Source organism: Panicum virgatum, chromosome 5N (genome assembly GCF_016808335.1).
Source record: "Panicum virgatum strain AP13 chromosome 5N, P.virgatum_v5, whole genome shotgun sequence".
Taxonomy (NCBI): domain Eukaryota; kingdom Viridiplantae; phylum Streptophyta; class Magnoliopsida; order Poales; family Poaceae; genus Panicum; species Panicum virgatum.
Genome location: NC_053149.1, coordinates 57289851 through 57309821, shown reverse-complemented (window position 1 = coordinate 57309821; position 19971 = coordinate 57289851). Strand labels below are relative to the sequence as shown.

General features: G+C 44.1%; 1 protein-coding gene and 1 long non-coding RNA gene across 6 annotated transcripts; one reads left to right on the top strand and one right to left on the bottom strand.

The window, feature by feature from the left end:
* The first annotated feature begins 1312 nt into the window (after positions 1-1312).
* Positions 1313-18807, top strand: LOC120673476 (uncharacterized protein At4g18490-like). 5 transcript variants are annotated; one of them, XM_039954322.1, is made up of 15 exons: positions 1313-1440; positions 2985-3066; positions 3320-3440; positions 3542-3727; positions 3832-4635; positions 4843-5013; positions 5102-5233; positions 6805-6990; positions 7072-7243; positions 10726-10790; positions 10897-10936; positions 11258-11416; positions 11905-12015; positions 12102-12179; positions 12768-13334. In XM_039954322.1, the coding sequence occupies exons 2-15, from the start codon at positions 3003-3005 to the stop codon at positions 12822-12824; spliced, it is 2346 nt and encodes a 781-aa protein (XP_039810256.1). In that variant the 5' UTR covers positions 1313-1440; positions 2985-3002; the 3' UTR covers positions 12825-13334. The 5 variants fall into 5 exon arrangements, with proteins under 5 accessions (XP_039810256.1, XP_039810255.1, XP_039810253.1 ...); XM_039954319.1 differs by lacking the exons at positions 1313-1440; positions 12768-13334 and adding exons at positions 1679-2631; positions 18517-18807; XM_039954318.1 differs by lacking the exon at positions 1313-1440 and adding an exon at positions 1679-2631.
* On the bottom strand, positions 13307-14146 carry LOC120673477. The gene is made up of 3 exons (XR_005674665.1): positions 13945-14146; positions 13800-13861; positions 13307-13363 (listed from the first exon to the last, which is right to left on the bottom strand). It is a non-coding gene; the product is annotated as an uncharacterized LOC120673477 (long non-coding RNA).
* Positions 18808-19971: the final 1164 nt, after the last annotated feature.

Sequence of the window (19971 nt, the reverse complement as noted above, 5' to 3'; positions counted from 1 at the left end):
TTCCAGATAACGAGGGCGTCACCTTAGACGAACTCGACAGTTTGACTCCAGACTCACCTGGCGCACACGGTGACCCCGATGTCTTGGGGTATTCACAGCTTGGAGGAGCACCACTTGGGATCTCTCAGCAGCAGACACCGCAGCCCTCTTTGCGTCCTGAGCGACAGGTGAGGTCTCCGGATCGTCACCAAATGTTACTGTTTCATAAATATGGATTCGAAATGACGAACGGGATTAGAACTGAATGAGAGTTACCTTAATGTGCATCTCATACACCTCTGACCGCATCCATATCTTACAAGAACTTTGTAAGAATCTAATGATATTAGGATGATTCGCTAGTTCACATACTCTCATGTATATCTTCCGACGTTCTAGCAGGTGTCCCTTTACATCTTGCGTTGTAATACCTCGAAATAATGTGAAATCTTTAAACTCTACTACTTTGGACAATACCATCTCTATCGTACTATCCGCTAATGGATCCAACTTCTTACTGATAACAAGATGGGTCATGATATCAAGTATTATACTAGATTTTTCTTCGGTACATGAAAATCCTCCACAATTGGAGGCAACCATTGCCTTATGCTGCAATATCAATAAGTTACTGTCATAATTCTATTCTAATTCATAATTAATTTAAAAACAAGTCTGTAATAGTACCGAAATTGTAATACTAAACGAGTGTTATAAAGCACCAAATCTAATTCAGCTAATCCGCTAATTAATTAAATTAAATTGTTATACAATATCAATGGATTCATACGGAAGTTACCGATAGATCACAAGTGCGCAATTCGGCAGAGCTTCGCCGCTTTTCTTCTCCTCACCCCTCTTTTTTTTTCTAAATTTTTAGTACAATTTTTGAGCTCAAATGAGAAGTGAATGGAGGCATGGAGGCCAGAGCTTATATAGGGTGGGAGACCCCCTGTCGCCCGTGGGGGGGTGGGGGGGGGCGACAGGCCCCTGTCGTTCGTGGGGGGAGCAACAGGACCCCCTCCCTCCACACACCCCCGGTCAGGGATCTCTTTGCAAATTTTAAAAAAATTACATTAAGGTCCTGTCGCCCTTGGGGTGGGCGACCGGGGGCTATTTTCGAAATTTTTCAAAACAGACATATATTTTTGAAATTTTTATTTTTTAAAATATAAAAAAGAAAAAGTCGCGCTGGCTGCCTGCCTCTCTGCTGCGCGTTTCAGCCAGCCCAGAGACGGTCCGCTGCGCGTTTCAGCGAGCCCAGCCTGTTGGCTGTTGCGTGATTGCGTCCACAGCCGTCAGCCCGTCACCTCCTTTTGAAATTTTTTCTCCAGTGCAGTCGTCTCTCTCTCTCGTCTCGTGGCCTTCCCTTTCCTGGCGGCGAGAACTGGGCGAGCAGCGCCGCCCTCGCCTCTCGCCAGGTCTTCGTCGGGTCCTTCTCCGGCGACGAGCATCCACCAGGTATGCCCGCCCCTTCCCGTCCCTTCCTGCTGTGCGAAACCGAGCATCCCAAACCCTAATGTACCACCATCAGCCCGTTCGGATGCGCTGCGCTGGCTGGGCTGGCCCAGCCAGCCGAACGGCTGCGCAGGCCGCCGCACTCCCACCAGCCGTTTTCAGCGGCCACAGTAATTTCCAGCCACCACAGTTCCAGCCATCTGTCCAGCCAGCGATCCGAACAAGGCCCATGTCGTGGGTCCGCCCCTAATGCTAACCTGCAGTGAACTAAGTGCTTCTCTATTCCCCAATTGCTTGGATCCATGTTAAGATGCGTTACTTGTTGTGTATTGGCTCAGTTTCGAGTTTCGTTCCGGTTTGATGCTTAATTTTGTTCTAATCTCTCGTTAATTCATTGCTACTTTGCACAACATGAGGCTAGGCTATCAATGCATCCAAAGACAAATGGCAGGGGAATTAGGTCCATTAGAAATTTTCAAGGGAGTTAAAAGTACCATGATACTCTCCTCGTTGTTATTAGTTGTTCTCATTAACCAGTGCCCTTTTTTAGTACACGGACCTGGGCATGTTCAGTTTCATTTGAAGCAAATTTGACAACTGTTCCATTTCCTTTTGGTACCATATCACGATGCTGTTCGTTTGCCTGCATGGGGTGTTCTTAAGCTAGAAAGTTCATTGGGTTAGTGTTAAGGCCTTTTACTGTTTTACACGTTTCCTCATGCTGCGTTTTTTTGGAGAAAATTGCTGCCAGTACTTTACTCAGTTGAGCAAAGCCGCTTCTCCTGTATATGAGTGCTTGGTATAATGTTGGTATCTCCCTTGTTTCAGTTTTGAGGGTAATGTACCTCTCACTGGAAATAGCCCTTTTTCCTTGCTTATGACCTTTGTTTGCTTTACTTGTAGAACCTGTTGCTTCTTAGGACATTCGTTGTACTTTAGGTCATCATTTTCGTTCTCTTGTGGCAGAGATTCGAAATTTCATTTCATAGCTGATTGGTGGCGCCTTAAGTATACTCAGTTCTGCAGAGTTTATCATACAAATGTACCGTGATTCTGTACAGATTTGCATGGCCAGACTTTTCATTTGATGACAGGTCTATTGTGTGGGGGTAGAAGGTATACCCATGTGGCCCAGTGGTAAAGTAGATAGTTGAAGTCATGTTTAAGCCTCCATTGTCCTCTTTAAAATTAAAGGTGCATTGCTCCTCCCATCATTGTGTTGCTGATATATTTAATGTTTAGAGGTAGTTAGTGGATGGTGCTAACTGAATAGAAGTAACATCTCAGAGAGGGAGGCAAGTAATTCAAACTTTTCATAACTAGTAGATTAACCATTTTGCTTGTTTTCCCTTCTGTTTGGCAACTTTACACGCTTTAGTCATCATTGAGGTGACCCCTATGAATTAATTCAATAGTAACATAACGTCCATCCATTGAGTCTTATTTTTGCTAATGTAGTAATATTTATTGGTCAATCTTCATCTCGCTTCTATTTTTATTTGGTGGTTTCTAATCATCTAATGCATTTCCCCTTTCCTTGAGTGCAGCCAGAGTTTGCTGACACTATGGACGAATCACGAAAAAGAGATGTTCCTACTGCAAATGCTAAAAATATAAGTTCACCCCTTGGTATGTCCTCCCATGAGCTGTCAGTGCTCTATCATCTCAGGCCCTTGTACCTTATGCTTTGCATGGAAGTAAAATTGTTATACTGTTAAAATGAAGATATCTGATTGGAAACTACTTAGGTTAATGTTCATCATAGTTGCCTCGTCCTACCTTCATCATAGTTAACTGTATCGGCAATTTGTTGCTATGGGTTGATGGAAGTTTTTTCTAATTTAATAATTTGACCTGACATATGCTTGTTATATATTGGCAGATGAAGATTTTGGAAATGATTTTCTTTCATCTTGGAAGCTACCAAAATCAGGAAAAGACACAATTGACTTCAGTGTTGACTCAGTTCCAAAGTCTAGCAAGAGATTCAGCTTTGGCAACCTGTGAGTTAATCTTTTGAAAGGCTTGATCCATCAACATTTAATTTAATGCGATCAACTGCTGGTTGTTCATGATGGCTCTAACAAATTACTTCTTTAACCAGAGATGACTTCGGACTTGATGGAGCCTTTGACAAATTACCATCATTTAAAATGGGCATGTCTGATCTGGATTTCTCTAGTCCTCTCAAGAAAAAAGCGAAGCACAGCAGTTCGAATGGTGATGATCTTTCTGATGGGAAAAAGGAAAGTGAAAAGGACAATTTCTCCTTCTCCTTTGATTTCAACGAGTAAGCTAAACTTTCTGACCTGAGAATACTGAAAATTGTTTACGATATAGTGACATAGAACTTCATGCTATAAGTTTTTCTGTTACTGGTTTGTTTGCTTACAGGCTGGGAAAGTTTAGTCTTGATGCAAAGCTAGGAATTGAGGAAAAAAGTATGAATAAATTTACTGGTAAAGTTGACCCTGTCTCCTCAGAGGGTAACAAGGATGCACAAAGAGGTCTTTCGGCTAAGACCAGTGCTATTCCTGAAGATAACAATAGTAAGGGCAAACCCCAAACACAGGATGTTTGCACTTTAAGACCTTCTCATCCGACAAATCATGAGAGTGTAAAGAATGCCAGTCGACCGGCTTCAAATATTAATGCTACTGATTCATCTGACAAGATCCAAGAACATACCAGTGTTAGTCCTGCAATAATGAAACAAACTAAAGTAGACTCAGCGCCCAATGGCAATCATAGAGAGCTTCCTAAAGAGATATGCCCAACAAAAGCAGCTGTTAACATACCTCGTCAGAATTTCTCAGGCAGTGCTCTGTCTGGTGAAGATCCAACACAACTGCTAGCAGATCCTATGAACAGTAAAGGTGCTACTATAGCGGACATTGGTAAAGTTCACATGTCACTGGAGAGTAATGACAAAGAGCAGTCGATTGGTTCACAATCCAAGGACACCAGCACCATTGATCCCAATGTCTCAGGAAGCCTGTTGGGTCATTTTGATTCCCAGAATGAGGTTATGGAGGAAAGTGCCTCTCTTAATGAAGGAAGCCAAGGTAACCGAAGTTTCAGCGGAGTTCATAAGAAGCTTTTGAAGAAGACATCATATGGGACAAAGGATACTGATGAAGGGAAGGAAACTGATGAAGGGACTTCAGGTCATAAGAGTCTCTCCTCTTCGATGCAGAGGTCTGTCTTTGCCACAAGTTTCTTTGTTGACAAAATAACATACTTGCATAGTCTTTCATTATGCTTCTGGTGCGCGATGCTTCTATTCATTTTTCATTCTGATCTAGTGGCAGTGAATCTAATATAGAGAAGCGTGACACAACGGTTCTATTTACATGCTTGTTACTTTTCTGAAATAACATCTTAAATTACATGCATGGAAATCAGAAATGTTGAATCTGCACTGGCGAATGAGACAGGAAGTTTTTCTCTTGTATCCAAGTCTACAAATATGAAAGCAAGCAGGGTCGACCTAACTTCAGAAACAGCCTTAAATCAACTATCTGGTGCAAGTAAAGTGATACAAAAGATGACATTACATCCTACAGATTTGAAAAGGTGATACACAGATGGGCATATTAGCATATATTCATGAATCTTAATAGCGTATGGAATAATGGATGTGTTTTGATTTTTGAATATGCAGGGAGCACAAGCAAGCTAATGGAGGACCTGACAAATGTAAAACTGCTCTGTCAAAAACATACAGCAAGCCAGCATCACATGGGCTATTGACCACCTCCATTAACGCCAAAGGTGACAGAAATGCTAAATCAGGGTAAGAAATTATCATCCTTCATCTTGCACATTATGAATGTCCCATATCTATAATTGGTTCCGCATACTCCTGCTAATGGGGCGGGGCTTGACGGGTTTTTTGGGTGGGTTTTAATACGGGTACTATTGGATGGGTGGAAACGGGTGACACTATGAAGCGGGTTGGGGCGGGTTGGGTTGACGACACAGACGGGTTGGGACGCTATGGTAGTAGATCGGCGCGTAAGTCGCATATCATCTTCCGTCGTGACTTCGGGTTGGGGCATTGGGCCGACGGGGTGGGTTGGGGCGGGTGGTAGTTAGGACTCTTGAAATATGGGTAGGGGCGGATTTGGGGCGGGTTCAACTCCATTAGCAGGCGTAGTTCCGCAGGTATTTTTTTGGCATCACAACGCTTCTCATATTCTTTGGCATTCTGAAAATTATTTTCGGTATCTTAATTATATCGGCTACTAGCTGTCGTGATGTTAACCTAAATGAAGCTCGCACAAAATATTTCTATGCTATCTGTTTTGCTCTTTATAACTATTTTTCATTAGAAACGGTGCAAATCTGACCTATCTGTGCTATCTTTTACTTTCAGTTTAGTATTTTATCCTTTCTGGTGTTAATCACCTAATGTTGAACTGTATGAAGATCACTTTAAAGTTTCAATGTTATCCGTGCTATCTAATTAATTTCTATTGGAATTGATGAGGACCTTCATATTTATTGCAAACATGATATATATGTGTTCATGGAAAGTGTAAATTCTGATGTATCAGGAGCAAACCAACCTCTTCATGCAGTCGTGCAAACTTCTAATCTGGACCATAGGATCAACATCCAAGGGGCACGGGGGGATTGGGTAATTTTACACTTAATCGCCCGCCTCTAATCACACTTTTGGAAATCCCCCCTTCCACTCTCCCTGCGCACCCCCTTGGATGTTGATCCTGTGGCCCATAATAGAAGTTTGCACGGTTGCATGAAGATGTTGGTTTGCACCTGATACGTTGCCTTAAAACTTTTTAGAACATTTGTTCATAAAGGGATGTTGCAAAAGCGGGGTTTATAGATTCATCAAGTAGAATGGATCACATCGACTTTACTTGTTTTGTAGTTTCATTATGGACCTCTGTTGCTTTTTAACCTTCCAAGCTAAAGAGTATCCTTATTTGATATCTGTTTCAAATTCTCAACACTGCTTCTGGCTGCTTTTGGGCAACAAATTTGTACAATTGTCTATCAGTTTGTGCAGGTAGATTTAATAGGTTGATTGCTGGACATGGAGTCTAATATTTGATCATTATACGGAAAATTACTCCATGTGCAACAACTGTACTGCTGATTGGCTGATTGATGTACTGCTTTTACTGTGCTCCCTGATAAAATTACATTATTTGGCTGTTCACACAATCTGTGTTAAAGTGTAGTTAATTGTGGCCAATTATAACATATTTTCAGCCATATCTATATAGCTATGTAAATGCATTTACCTTTGCAGCTAAAAACCACCTTTTAGTGTAATTGTGGCATTCTTGAAATCCTGTCAGATTTGATCCCATGCTAATATTTATACATTGTTTTCAGGCTTGAGCCTCCTAGCTCAGGGAACTCATCTCTGCTGAATGCTCGAAATAGCACAGCACATAGCACTGGTCATAAAATTGTTGCAAATCATGTGCTTCTAAAAAGTAGTAATGCTCCTGATTCATTACAAGTTACTCATTCCAAGGATATAAAAATGTCAAGAATTTCTCATCTGACAGGGGCAAGGTGTAATATCTCTATCCTCCAGTTATTCTTTTCCTTCTGAAACTGCATGACTGGCAGTTAAAATAATCTATCTGAATGCAGAGTTGCAAAATTAGGAATCAGGAGTCCAATGTCTGACAGGGTTCCTGAGAAGGAATCAGTACAACTGAGTGGGACCAAGGGTTCCCCTTTAACAACATCCCAAACCCTTAACTCTGTTCCTGAAGGAAAACCTGCATTGCCTAGCCCAGCCATAATGCAAAAGATTCCTGAGGCATGTTCTCTTCCTGTTGAGTATTATATTTTGTAAGAAATGGATTTCCATTTCTAGATTCTAGTTTTCTACTTGGGTTATACACTGTCTTCAACTCCATTTTACCTAGAAGCTTAGTTTAAACTTTATAATCGGAAGCAAAGGTACCTCGCTGAGTAAATTGCTTCCAGAAATATATGCATTTGTGTCCTGTGTAGCCGTGTTAGGTGCCTTTGATCTTTGTTGCAATGCCTTGGGGATGTCTCTCTCCATGGGTTTGAATTTTATATAACTGGAATTTCTTTAGGCTATTTATCGAACTAATATCATATTGTACTTGTTAGAGTATATTTGGTAGTTTAGATATCATATCGTAGACTGCATATGTATCCATGGGTTGCCTTGCCTCCCAAGTCTCTGTACTCTATATATACTGCCCAAGGGCTCAATGCAATACAATCAATCATTCCACCAATCCTATTCCTCCTACATGGTATCACGAGTTTAGGTTTCGATCTAGGGCACAACCCCTAAAGCTTCTGCTGCTCGGTGCCTCTTCTCCTTTGCGCCGCCGGTCGGCAATCCTCCATCGTGCACGACCGTCGCGCCCCCTCTCCGACCTTCTAGCGCGCCCCCGGGGAGATCACCCATGAGGATCTCCACAGGGGGCCGAGCCCCTGTTTAGGCGGCGGATCCTATTGATCCGCCTGCCACCATCGTCGTCGTCCAACAGCATATCGGGATCTCCTCGGACGTTCATCGTCGCCGTCTCGCCAGGCTGCAGCCACCTCATCTTCGTCGCGTGGAGGCAGATGGTCATCGCCTCGTCCGGTGCCGCCATGGTGGCGGCTGGGCACAGCCACGCCCCGACCCTGAGCCGCCATGGAGACGGCCAGATCCGGAGTGTCGCTGTTGTGAGATGGATCTGCTCATCTCCACCGCGTCCGCGCGGGGATTGGCCGCCGCTTTGTCGCCGGGAGGGAGCTCCACCCCGCCCGTCTTCAGGAGCCGCCGGCCGGGCTCCGCTCGTTGCTGGGTCCCTGCCCCTCGCGGCCGCTCAACGGCTGGAGCCGCGCGGCCCCTCTGTGCTGCCGCTGGGGGCGGAGCCGGCCGTGTCGTCACCGGCTGCCATCGCGGGCTGAGGCCGCATGGCCCCTTTGTTGCTGCGCAACCGCTTCCGTCACAGCCGCCGCTATGCCCTGCTTTGCCCTGTTCTCTCTCTCCGTCCGTGATGCAGTCCAAGCGGAGGAGATAAGGGCAAGCGATGGTGCTAAGCGTACCCCGTGACATGCACCTGGAGGATCCTATTTTTGCTGCTGTATCTTTTCTTTTTGGTTTACTCGATCACTGATCGAGATTGAGTCGCCCACCGCCCGTCGACCTCACGCGCATCTACTCCGGCATCGACGACACCGGCATCTACATCTCCGACTGTGCGGCTTGATCGGGTACGCGGTGCTGAGGGGACGCCTTCCCGTCGCTTCTCACGTTTCGTCATTGGTTCGTCATCGCCATCACAGATCAGGACGCCTCCGCCGACTTCTTCCATCGTCGCTTCGCCTCACGCACACTCGGTCCGTACAACCGATCGTGCGTGACCACCCGGCTCCTGAGATGTGCATCATCGAGTACTACGCGCGTCTTCTCCGAGCTACAGGGTTGCTGCTGCACCGCCGTGCCTTTTGCCCGACTCTTCAGTAGCATCGCCTCTGGTCACTCGGCTACTAGCCGGTCATCCGGCCGCCACTCGCCGCTGCATCTTCACCGCCGCTGACAACGTCGTCGACTCTGTCCACGCCGTCCTCATCGACCACGTCTGCGACAACGTCCACGACTACGTCATTGCGTGCATCGCACGCTTGGTCTTCGTCAAGCTATTCGAGTTCTTCGCCGACATCGAGCGCTACCACCGCCGTGCTACCTTGCGTCAGGACCGCTCCGCCCGGACTGCTCGCCTTCGGGTTGCTGCGTCCGCTACCGCACTGCTTCTACTTTGTCCAGCATAACCACATCGCCAGCGCCGCCTTCGACAACTGCGGGCTGCATCGGCACCTTCTTCTTTGCCGCTCTGCGCACCGCCACCGTCGCCAAGACCTCTTCTGCAGGCCCCTTAGACGCTGACGCATGGTTGGGGCCCTCTCCCTTGTGCGCCTGGTAGTGGCAACACCGGAGCGTGCTTTCATCCCCGACGTGTTGCTGGGTTCGGCAAACCCAGCTAATGTCTCGGCTTAGGCGTCTCGACTGCATCGACTTCGGCATCGACCCTCCCGTTCCCTCCCCGTCTGCCTCGATCGCATCGTCACCTTTCTTCTACATCCTCTACGGCCCTGCTCGCGTCGACCTCGGCATCGCCTCCTTCCACGACGACTGCCTCGACACGTCTCCGTCATCACCATGGCGCATCTATGCGCCCGCGGCTTCATGTGCGACTGCCTCGGCCGGCCACTCGGTCCGCCACTTGGTGTCCACGACCGGCTACTCGGCCAGCCCCTCGGCTCGCCACTCGGCCGGACTCCCTACGCCTCGACATCGGCTACCTCGACTACTACGTTGACCATGGTTATCTTCAGCACGGCATCCTCGACCATGGCTCCACCACCCTCACGCTCGGCTACCTCGACATTCGGCACAAAGGGCTACCGCCTTGTATGAGCTCCTTGTTGGTTTCCACTCCAGTCGCAGCATCAACATTGCGAGGTCGCTACGACTGCGGGGGGATGTTAGCCTTTGGCTTCTCTTCTCCAGTCTGATCATCTGCGATGCTCCCGCTACGACTGCGGGGGGATGTTAGAGTATATTTGGTAGTTTAGATATCGTATCGTAGACTGCCATATGTATCCATGGGTTGCCTTGCCTCCCATATCTCTGAACTCTATATATACCGCCCAAGGGCTTAATGCAATACAATCAATCATTCCACCAATCCTATTCCTCCTACAACACTTGCTGATTTCACATAACAGTGTGAGAGGTTATTCACTCTGTATCACATAATCTAAAAATATCCCTGGAATTATAGAAGTTCCTAGAATGACATGATAAATAATCATATTCATTTATATGTAAACTTTATACTATAGCCCATTTACTCTCCTTTTTCTTTTCTATTTTGAGACACTGCGTTGTAACTGAAGAGATGCACCATGCAACAGCAGAGAATTGTAGGACACATCTTCTCAGATATTAGATTTCTAGTTTGTCTTGTAAATGCATTTTATGGGGTTTCAATAAAATCCAGTAATGTGTTTAGATCTGTAGATTATTTTTTTATAAGTACTAGTTTTTCATTGTCTATCGTGAGCTTAATGCCTTAAACTGAAAGTTAATGGGATATCAACTAATTCACTAGATAAGCAGACTGCAGAACCAATGCGCAGTTATATAGGTAATAAAATACAGAAGCTATTCATTGTGTGCCTTTTTTATTAAAAACTATAAAAGAAAAATAATTATCAGCATTAATTTAGGAGTAATTTTATTCATGCTGTTAACTTCACTTGCAGGGATCAGTTCGAGATCCAAAAACTCCTACAGTGCTCAAACGCATCATGAGGTCTCCAGCTGTAAGGTTTGTTAGCAGGATCACATTTGAGAAACTTAATAGTCAATAATATCTTTTATGACTATGTGAAGTCTTTCTATTGGAAGTGACAACTTTGCAAATGATCATGCAGAAAATCACCTCAGACTGTTCCAGAGTTGGGAAATGAAATGGTAAGTGTTATGAAAATTCTGAAGATTTGCAAGTATATATATCATATTGTTACATCCGTTTGGAAATATAGGTCATCGTGGTACATATTAAAAGTTCTGAAACAATGATCACTAACATGAATGGAACCTTGAATGAAAGAAAATGTCAATAAATTTGTCAGTAAATAGCATAAATACATATATTTATTTCGTTTAAAAATATATGTTACTACAGATACTATTAGTCAATTCTCACTTCCGGATTGTGGAAACAAAAAAAACTTCACTCGCATTTGGAATCAGCATTGTGTTAATCATCATCTTCTTATTGATTTCACTTAGATTCTGCGAAGTGGAACTCCAAAAGCTCATGTGGATATTGCAATCTCCTCACATATGCCCTCTGAGATGGGAGACATTTCAGATCTAGAGTTGCCTATGCTGTTAGAAAACGATGGAAACTTAGAAAAAGCTGAGGCCTGTAGAAAAGAGCTCGAAGATGTGAGTAAATCTGTCAAACACTTTACCATAAAAGAACGGTCCAATGTTTTATTATCTTTGTCCGGGATGCTATAACTAGAGTACCAATTGCTTTGCTGCATGAAACTACCTGTAGAGGTTTTCTAATGCTTTATTAAGCTTACATAAAAAAAGGTTTTGCAACTATACCATCCAAAGAAAACCCTATAACGTGAGTATGTGTTGCATGTTAGCATGGCTCTCTTAAAGTACGACCAGAGGCTTGGTTACTTTTTGAATTGATATAAGGCTTGGTTACCTTTTGAATTGATATATAGCCTGAGAAATTAATGTTTTGAAAATTTCAGCTGTTCCTGTCTCATTTTAAAAAAGAATCATGTTTTATTCTCCTAATATTGTCACCTTTCTTTAACCTGACCTGTTTGCTTCATCATCATGATGATATTCCTGAGTTGTAGGCAGATGGATATAGATTAAAGTCAGTTTGGCTTAATATTTTCTGTTTGCAGATATGCATTTTATTGAAAAGGAAACATGCAGAAGCTAAAGAGCTAGCAGTTCGGGCTATTGTTAACAACAATAACATGCTGATGTTAAACCACCCAATGTTTGAGGAGAAAATATCCTATCTGAATGTTTTTTTTACAATTTCCATTTTATATTTTTGGATATTATATTGAACTTGTTATCCCTTCACCACATGAACATTTACTCGATTCAGAAATTTGCGAACAACCTGAGATCCAAGAAGTACTTATTTGAAGAAGTTGGCAGCATTAACACCGTAAGTTAACAAACCTTATTTCAATTTATGTTATCAACTTAAGCTGTAGTTCATTATAATTAAGTGGTACCTATCATTTTCCGTGGCCCAAGTTAATTTTTCATTGGTGGCCTTAGCCTCCAGTTATTCAGCCACATCTAGCCCTGACAATGGGTCACAATCCGGCCCTAGCCCCACTCCAATCCTATTTTGTTATTAGCTACATCCAATCCCACTCCAGCCCCAACTAATTTGGGTCAACTCGATCCAATCCTATCCTTAATATCATAGAATCCTAACCCACTTAGGATCCTATTGGAGCCCAAGGATCCATGCCCACCAGCAATCCAAGGGCCCTCACAGTCATATGATGCTACTAGCAATTTGTGCTACCACTAGCGATCCAATGGTCTTCACTGGGCCTTCACTAGTAATTTAGCTGAGTAGCTAATAAATGTGTCAATAGAAAAAATAAATTACATGTAAAAAAGAAATAATAAATTACATCCACCAAATTTGTCTTAAATTCAATTGCACTTGCATCTTTGAACACCCTCAGTATTGAACAAGTATATAAACTAAGTCACGATCACAAATTCTTGGCTGTAGCATAGTTTCTTCAACAGTACTGAGTACACAAGGCGGGCAATGGATAATATCAAGTGAAGAAGCATTAGAACACAAGACTATTACAAAGAGTGGCCATGTCTGCACCCTACAGAACAAAGCAATCACTTCACCAATCACTTTGGACGATTCAGAAACAAATCACTTTGCTGATCCCTTTCTCCAAGCAAGGCAATCACTTCACCAATCTTTTGTGCTATTTCCTGCATTGTTCCTCTACAAACTAGCAATGACTGCAAAACAGAAACAAGAGGGCCTATCAGATTGACACATTAATGTTTGATCTACGTAGCAGTATTTCATATCATGGGGTGTGTGAGATCTAAAGCCTGCATACATCAGCTCCCTTCTCTCTAAAGCTGTGTCACACACATGGCCAAAGAAGCTCTCTCATGCAGTTGATATAACATAAATGAAGTCGCTCACAACAAAAAATGCAGCTCCCATTTCATCAAGCAAGTGTATAATGAATTCAGTCAGAGGAATGGTGGAATGCTTACTGAACCTGAACTACTCACATACAATTTTTGTAGATACATTGAACCATCAGTCTCTCACATTCAGGAGCCACCTTGCATCTGCCAAACAATCTACTTAAATCAAGCAGCATGGCAAGGCAATTGAGCAACAAGGTGACACTGACATGGTGTGTAATAAATCAATGCAGAAGCAGCAGAAATATTGTTAGGATCATTAGTAACAAGGTGACACTGACATGTTTCAAGGTAGAATAACAGTAGCAACAAGATAAACTATGGTTAAGGTTCCAACAATAATTAAGGCATAACAGTACATGGCATTATGGCATCTCATATAAAAAATATATTAAACCACTATTATAAAAAAATATATTAAACAAAAAAAAACTAGCATTCTATCAGGTTCTTGCAAGGGGACTGATCAAACATACGGTCTACAAATTGCAGAGAATATTCCCTAGTATTTAGAATATGCAGCTGCACAACTACAGATCAATTTCAACTTCTCTCATGAACCACCAGCTAGGGCACTAACTTGTCAATCAGCATCTTCTTCCTCATCAGATTCAAACATGCGTTGTCCAGTCATTGGTTGACCTGCAATGAACAAGACAAACATATTAAACCACTATTATAAACATAACCAGCTTTGCAAAATATATCTCAAATATGAAATTTACCTTCATCTGCATCATTCAAGCCAAACAACCAGTCTTTCGCACATACTAATGCTTCAAGAGTTTCTGGAGAGAGAGAGATGTCCGATTTTTGCCAAGTATCCTTCTAACACAACTAAAGGCAGATTCTGAGGACACCGTGCTTACAGGAATTGACAAGAAGTCTCTGGCCATCAAAGACAAGATAGGATAGGCATTTGAGTTTTTTTTCCACCATGCCAGAACATTAAAGTTCTCTCCTGCTCTCACAACTGCTCTAGGATCATCCAAATAAATGTCCAGTTTAGATCTTTCTAAGCGAGTCCTCGAGTTTTGTGATGCAAAACTGTGCAAATGCAAGCTCCACATGCCTTTTGCCACGAAGTCCAGAAGAACTCGACTCGCCCTGACTTAATACTTCCTCTTCATGTGAAGTGAAGACAGGACTGGCAATGTTCCTCACAATCCTCATACTCTAGATAATATTGATTCAAATATTGTTTGAGCTCTCTCATCTTCTCTTGCACTTCTGCACTCTCAACAGTCATGAAATAGAACTTGACAAAGTCAGCTTTCATCGACGGATCTAGGACAGCAGCTATGAGAAGTATCATGCTAGGTGCAGCCCAGTACTTCTCAAACTTGGTATACATAGCTTCAGCCAATGCATTGAGCAGTGAATTGGCATTCCACGCCTTATCAAGCAATACATCTCGGATTGCCATCATCATCTTCACAAACATGTGAGCTGTTGGATGCCTATCTGCTGAAAATGCTTTTGTAGCATCACTGAACTGTTCTAGAAATTCATGAAGCCATGCAGCGTCCTGCCACTCTACTTCACTAGGACAATCTTGAAATTGCTCTGCTGCAAATCTGTTGAGGGCTGCTTTGTACTTCAGAGCTTCATGCAACATATCATATGTAGCATTCCAACGGTGGGGAACATCTAGAACCAGCCCCGACTTGCCTCTGAGACCTAATGTCTGCACGATTGAGTTGAATGTTTGCAGCCGTGAAGGTGTAGAGGTGACAACCTTGATAATGTCCCTTATTCTTTTAATTGCATTTGGAATGACTTGTAGCCCTGCTTTAACCATTATATTGAGTACATGAGCAGCACATCTGACATGTAGATGTTCACCATTAAAGAACATTTGCGGACCTAGAGCGGCACGCAAGTCTCTAATTGCTCTATTGTTCACACTTGCATTATCTAGAGTCACTGAGAACACACGATCAACCAAATCCCACTCCATTAAGCAAGCAGTAATTCCATCTTGAACAGCAAATGAGTTATGAGGGTAAGAGATCTGCTTAAATGCAATGATCTTCTTCTGGAGCTCAAACTCTTCATCGATGTAATGAGCTGTAACTCCAAGATACCCCAAGTTTTGGTTAGACGACCACAGATCAGCTGTTAAACTAACATGAGACTTCAACTTTGTGATCTTATCTTGTAGCTGCAATTTCTCTTCTTCGTACAACATCATACAATCTGCACGAACTGTTTGTCGACCGACCACATTGAATGATGGCTGACAATAGTTTATCATCTCTCTCCAAGTCGGATCATCTGCATTGCGAAATGCAACCTCACCATGAAGAAAATACTTGGCAATGAGGCCTCTGAATACCACATGATCGAACACAGAATTATCTCTACCGGGCGTGTTCTTCAAAGATGCTAAGAATGTATCCCTGTCCTCTTGAGGGATATGATGGCAGTAATATCCAATATGCCTGTTCAAATGAGTTGTTCCTTTCCCTGGCACAGAAGATAACTGAAGCTTACAATACTTGCAAACAGCCTTCTCCACTCCATCAATGAGTTCTGTGTCAACATAAGCCCAAACTTTGGCTCTCTTTTTCCCTGACCTGCCTGACTGATTAGTGGATATAGCATCCTCAACCTCTGCTGCGGTTGCTGATGAAACTCTTTCCATAATACCACACACTGTAAAAGAGGTAGCGTGAATAATATGAATAAACCGTTGCTGACATATTATTGTACAACTAGCAGTGAATAATATGAAACAACAGATAGTGGCTATGAAGAAAAAATTCAGTTAACAATTTATTCTTTCAATAAAAAGAATAGGAGTAACTAATACGTGAAGCAACTAAAATAGCGCTCGCCACAGCTTTTCCAGGCTGCAGGTGTGGCTGCAAACAAGCAACTTAAATCTACTGTAACTAATACGTGAAGCAACTAAAATCAAAGCTAATACACTTCACAGTCAAAGAATTGCTATTACAGTTCACACGCCATGTGCATGCCGGCGCCTGGGAAAGTCAGTACTATAATCCTGGTGACTGATCGAGCAAGTGGGCAGTGACCACCAGTACGTCCACCACTGACCACCAACCAAACCGAACTAACACCTCGCATTGATCATGGATGCATGCATGTTGCCAGCAAATGCATGCCCCGCCAAACCGAGCAGAGCAGAGCCAGCAACCAGACGAACCTTCCACGAATCCCAGACATTGGAAAGAAACCAAGAAGTGCCATTACCGGTAGGGTTGCCGCCGGGGGACAGTAGATCCGGATGAGAAGACGAACGGGGAGACCGCGACAGGCTTGGCAACGCTGCTGCCGCCGCGATGACTCCTCCAATCGCCGCCGCCTCCGCCGCCGATGACACCTCCAATCGCCGCCTCCGCCGCGACGGCTCAGGAGGCCGAGGACGACTCTGCGAAGGAGACGCAAAGGGCAGAATCCATTTCAGGATCCTCGGGCCGACTCGCTTCCTAGAATCCTTGAACCAACTCGGGCCTGCGTGTACAGCCCAATCTTTTTATGGGCCAATCCAATCCAACTCGACCCTTTTGTATATATAGCCCACAGACGATCCGTAAAACTAGGCTTGCGAGTTTGGAGGCCCTTTCGGCCCTTGGGCTTACACGATCCACTGTCAGGGCTAGCCACATCACCATTTTATGGCATGTCTGCAGCCACATCACCAGAAATGCTTAGGTTATTTGATGAAATATGGGTTCAATCAAAATTGAGATGGTACACTTGATGTATGCTTATTTACACTATGTTGCACAACATTTTGATGTGTGCCTTGCATGCAGCCTTATCAGATTACTTTGTAGTCACATTTTAGACTGGAAAGAGCCAATACTAATTGACTGCACAACCATGTAATTTTATTACCTGTATTTACGAACTCCTCAATGTTGCTGTTGCTAGACCCTCTTATGTGCCACACATCTTGCTGATTAGTAGTGCCCTGTATTTGTGGATACCAAAACTGGGTTGTTTGTCTGTACACCAATGAGCGCATTCCGTGCTTCTGGTTGAAGCTCCAAAATCAGTCTAGGTTTCGGTAAATTCAAGTCATGCACTACCGTGAGAAATAATTCATTTAGAGCATTTATATATACATGGCCAATGGACATAGTTGTTGTGTTACAATGTTCTTCACCCTGATATTTCATTAGTTTGTTTTGGTAACTTGGTTGCTTCTGTGCTTGGCAGCATTGATGCGGGACAGGTGTGGGGAAAGAATTGCCTCGCCCTGTTGGAGCATGGGAATCTAAGTGCAACCGAACAGCTCAGGATCAAGTGTAAATGCAATCCTGAACATAACAAACTATCTTCCTCGTGCATTTTGTTAGACGGTTGGCTTCCGTGGACGTGTCCATTCACACAGCATAGCAATTGTTGAGTGTCTATAGGTCCTTATAATCTGATAATTCTGGTTGTGGGATATAACCTTGAGCTCAATGACTAGGTGAGCACTATGTCAATCCCTGTCTCCATCTATGCTAGTTGGAGTGAGCGTGACAACACTCAAATTAGATTGATGCTGGGGAGAAGTTGCAAGAACAATGAGCGTACAACAATTGTGGTGGATGACTAGACTGCCCTTTCCAACCTAAGCCTGATGTATAGGGTTAAAAGCCAGTAATTTTTGTTGCTTCTACCTTTAGGTATGTTAGTGTTAAAAGCTGGTAAAAATTTGTGGTCTTTTAGTTAGCTGCTATGGTTATCTAGTTGCAGCACACTCGGTTGCACTGACATATCAGATGGCTAAGAACGTAAGACATAGTGGGTTGGTATTTCTTTCTCATTGTTTACTTTTCGAGCATATGCACGCTAGATCAATGTTGTTAGTTAAGCTGTAGCTTGAGCAGCTGGGCCTCATATCCTCCCATTGTGAATAGGCATGCCTCTACTAAGTTCTTCCTGTTCTCTAGGTTGAGTCTTTTTTTGGCTTAAAATTCTTCTAATCCAATTATTGCGCTTGGGCTGCACATTTATGAACTTTGTTTGCCTTTTTTAATGGGTGATACAATGAAAAAGAGATTTTGCTTTACATCCTAATGATCCAGTCACTCAGCTAGTAGTGTAGGACCAGAAGTAGATTAAGTTGGAGCTGCGAAGTAATCCATTAAGTGAAGAACTGTTTCTGATTATGCAGAAATGATCTTTTATCTATTTACAGCTGGACACCTGACAAACACTATTGCTAACAAATAGAATAAACAGGATAAGACCAATGTGGTGGTCCGCTAAAGCTTTTCCGTAACCTTACGCTAATGTCAATGTGGGATTGACACTTCGGTGGAAACCCATTTCAGGCTGCAATGCTGTATGGCCTCCCTTGTGCTGCCCACCTCGACTAAGTGCTCTCTACGAAATGCCCATCCCTCTCAATTCTCATCCTCAATCTGAACCCTCCATTTGACAGTATTGTAGGGGGACTCTGAGTGATCTATTGCTGCGTAGCTGATGGGTTTGGGTCTTTGGGACCTCCTCTGTCACTGAGGTCGCAGGCAAAATAGGAATGCAGTGCCTGTTCTGTAATTTTTCTTGTGTTTCTGTAAAAAGTTGAAGAACTTTATATTGTTAAAAAAAGTCCTCACTAGTTCCGTTTCATTTCTCTTTCAATTGGCTGTTCCATTGTATTGTGGCTGCCGACTCCTGTCCTACCTGTCTCGTCCAATCGCCGCGCTCTCCTTTTCTTTCATGGGTGGATCGAAACGAAAAGTTTCAAAGATGGAAGGGGATACCAACGGATTCACCCGTATGTTTCCACTCGAGTTGAAGTTGGAGATGGAAATTTCGCTCTCAGCTACATGGCTCCGTCAGTTACCCATTGGCAACTGGTGGCACTCGATCGCGTGGCTCGCACAAGAAGCAATGCCGGTTGCTCTGCGTCTCTCGATCACATTAGGAGCACACTTCGGCCGCCCCTGATAGATGGCCGGCCCTGGTGCGAGTACGAAGCGACGAGAGTGGTTGAAGGAAGCATCCGTGCACGAGGGGTATGGATGGAGGCATGCAAAGTTCAGTTACTTTTCAGACACTCTCTGGTTTGTTTAAGTGATCGTCAGCCGGCTAAAAAGCCCTCTCAAACTGCCGGTTAACCGCTGAGGTCCACTGAATTTTTTTTTCGGCAATGCATTGGGCTCGAAAGACAATGCAGGAGCTTTGCACGGGTCCTATATAAGCACGGTGTGCCTCGCAGCTCCACGATCCATCATCGCCTTCGGTTTATATGATCCTCGCATCGCTAGCTCCATCTGGTATTGAGCTCTTTGCAGGTGCTCCTGCACGAGTGATCTGCACTGTCTCGGCAGCTCGCGGCCTCTCGGTCTCGGGTGCCAGAGCCTCCGAAGCAAAGAACCCATGGCACGTATGGGCACGGGCCACCTCCTCTGCATCGCCTTGCTGCTCTCCGCCGTCGTGTGCTCGGAACCCGCGCGGGTCTTGAGAGAACGGCCGGAGAAGACGACGCCGGCCGGCGGTCCGGGGGACGTCTCCGGAGTCAGCTTTTCCGTCCAGTTTTCTAGTAATAACTTCAGGACGGTGTCCGGCCAGGGGCAGCGCGCCGCTGTGGTTGGCGCGGCGGCGCACGAGTCCAAGCGCCTGAGCCCTGGAGGACCGGACCCCCAGCATCATTAGGTGCCGATGGTCATCGTGGTGTGCTCGTGGGCTGCGCGCACGCGATCTGCCACCGGAAGATTGACAAGAGCTTATGGTCCACTTGGTTGTCGTTCCTGCATGGTTTACTTTTTTTTTCTTAATGTTTT

Excerpts from the sequence above, each read along its gene's own strand:
- LOC120673476 (XM_039954318.1), top strand. The coding sequence starts at position 2,596 with ATGTTTAAGCCTCCATTGTCCTCTTTAAAATTAAAG. Across the intron at positions 3,441-3,541 it reads AGATTCAGCTTTGGCAACCT|AGATGACTTCGGACTTGATG; the intron begins GTGAGTTAATCT and ends TTCTTTAACCAG. Across the intron at positions 6,991-7,071 it reads TCTCATCTGACAGGGGCAAG|AGTTGCAAAATTAGGAATCA; the intron begins GTGTAATATCTC and ends ATCTGAATGCAG.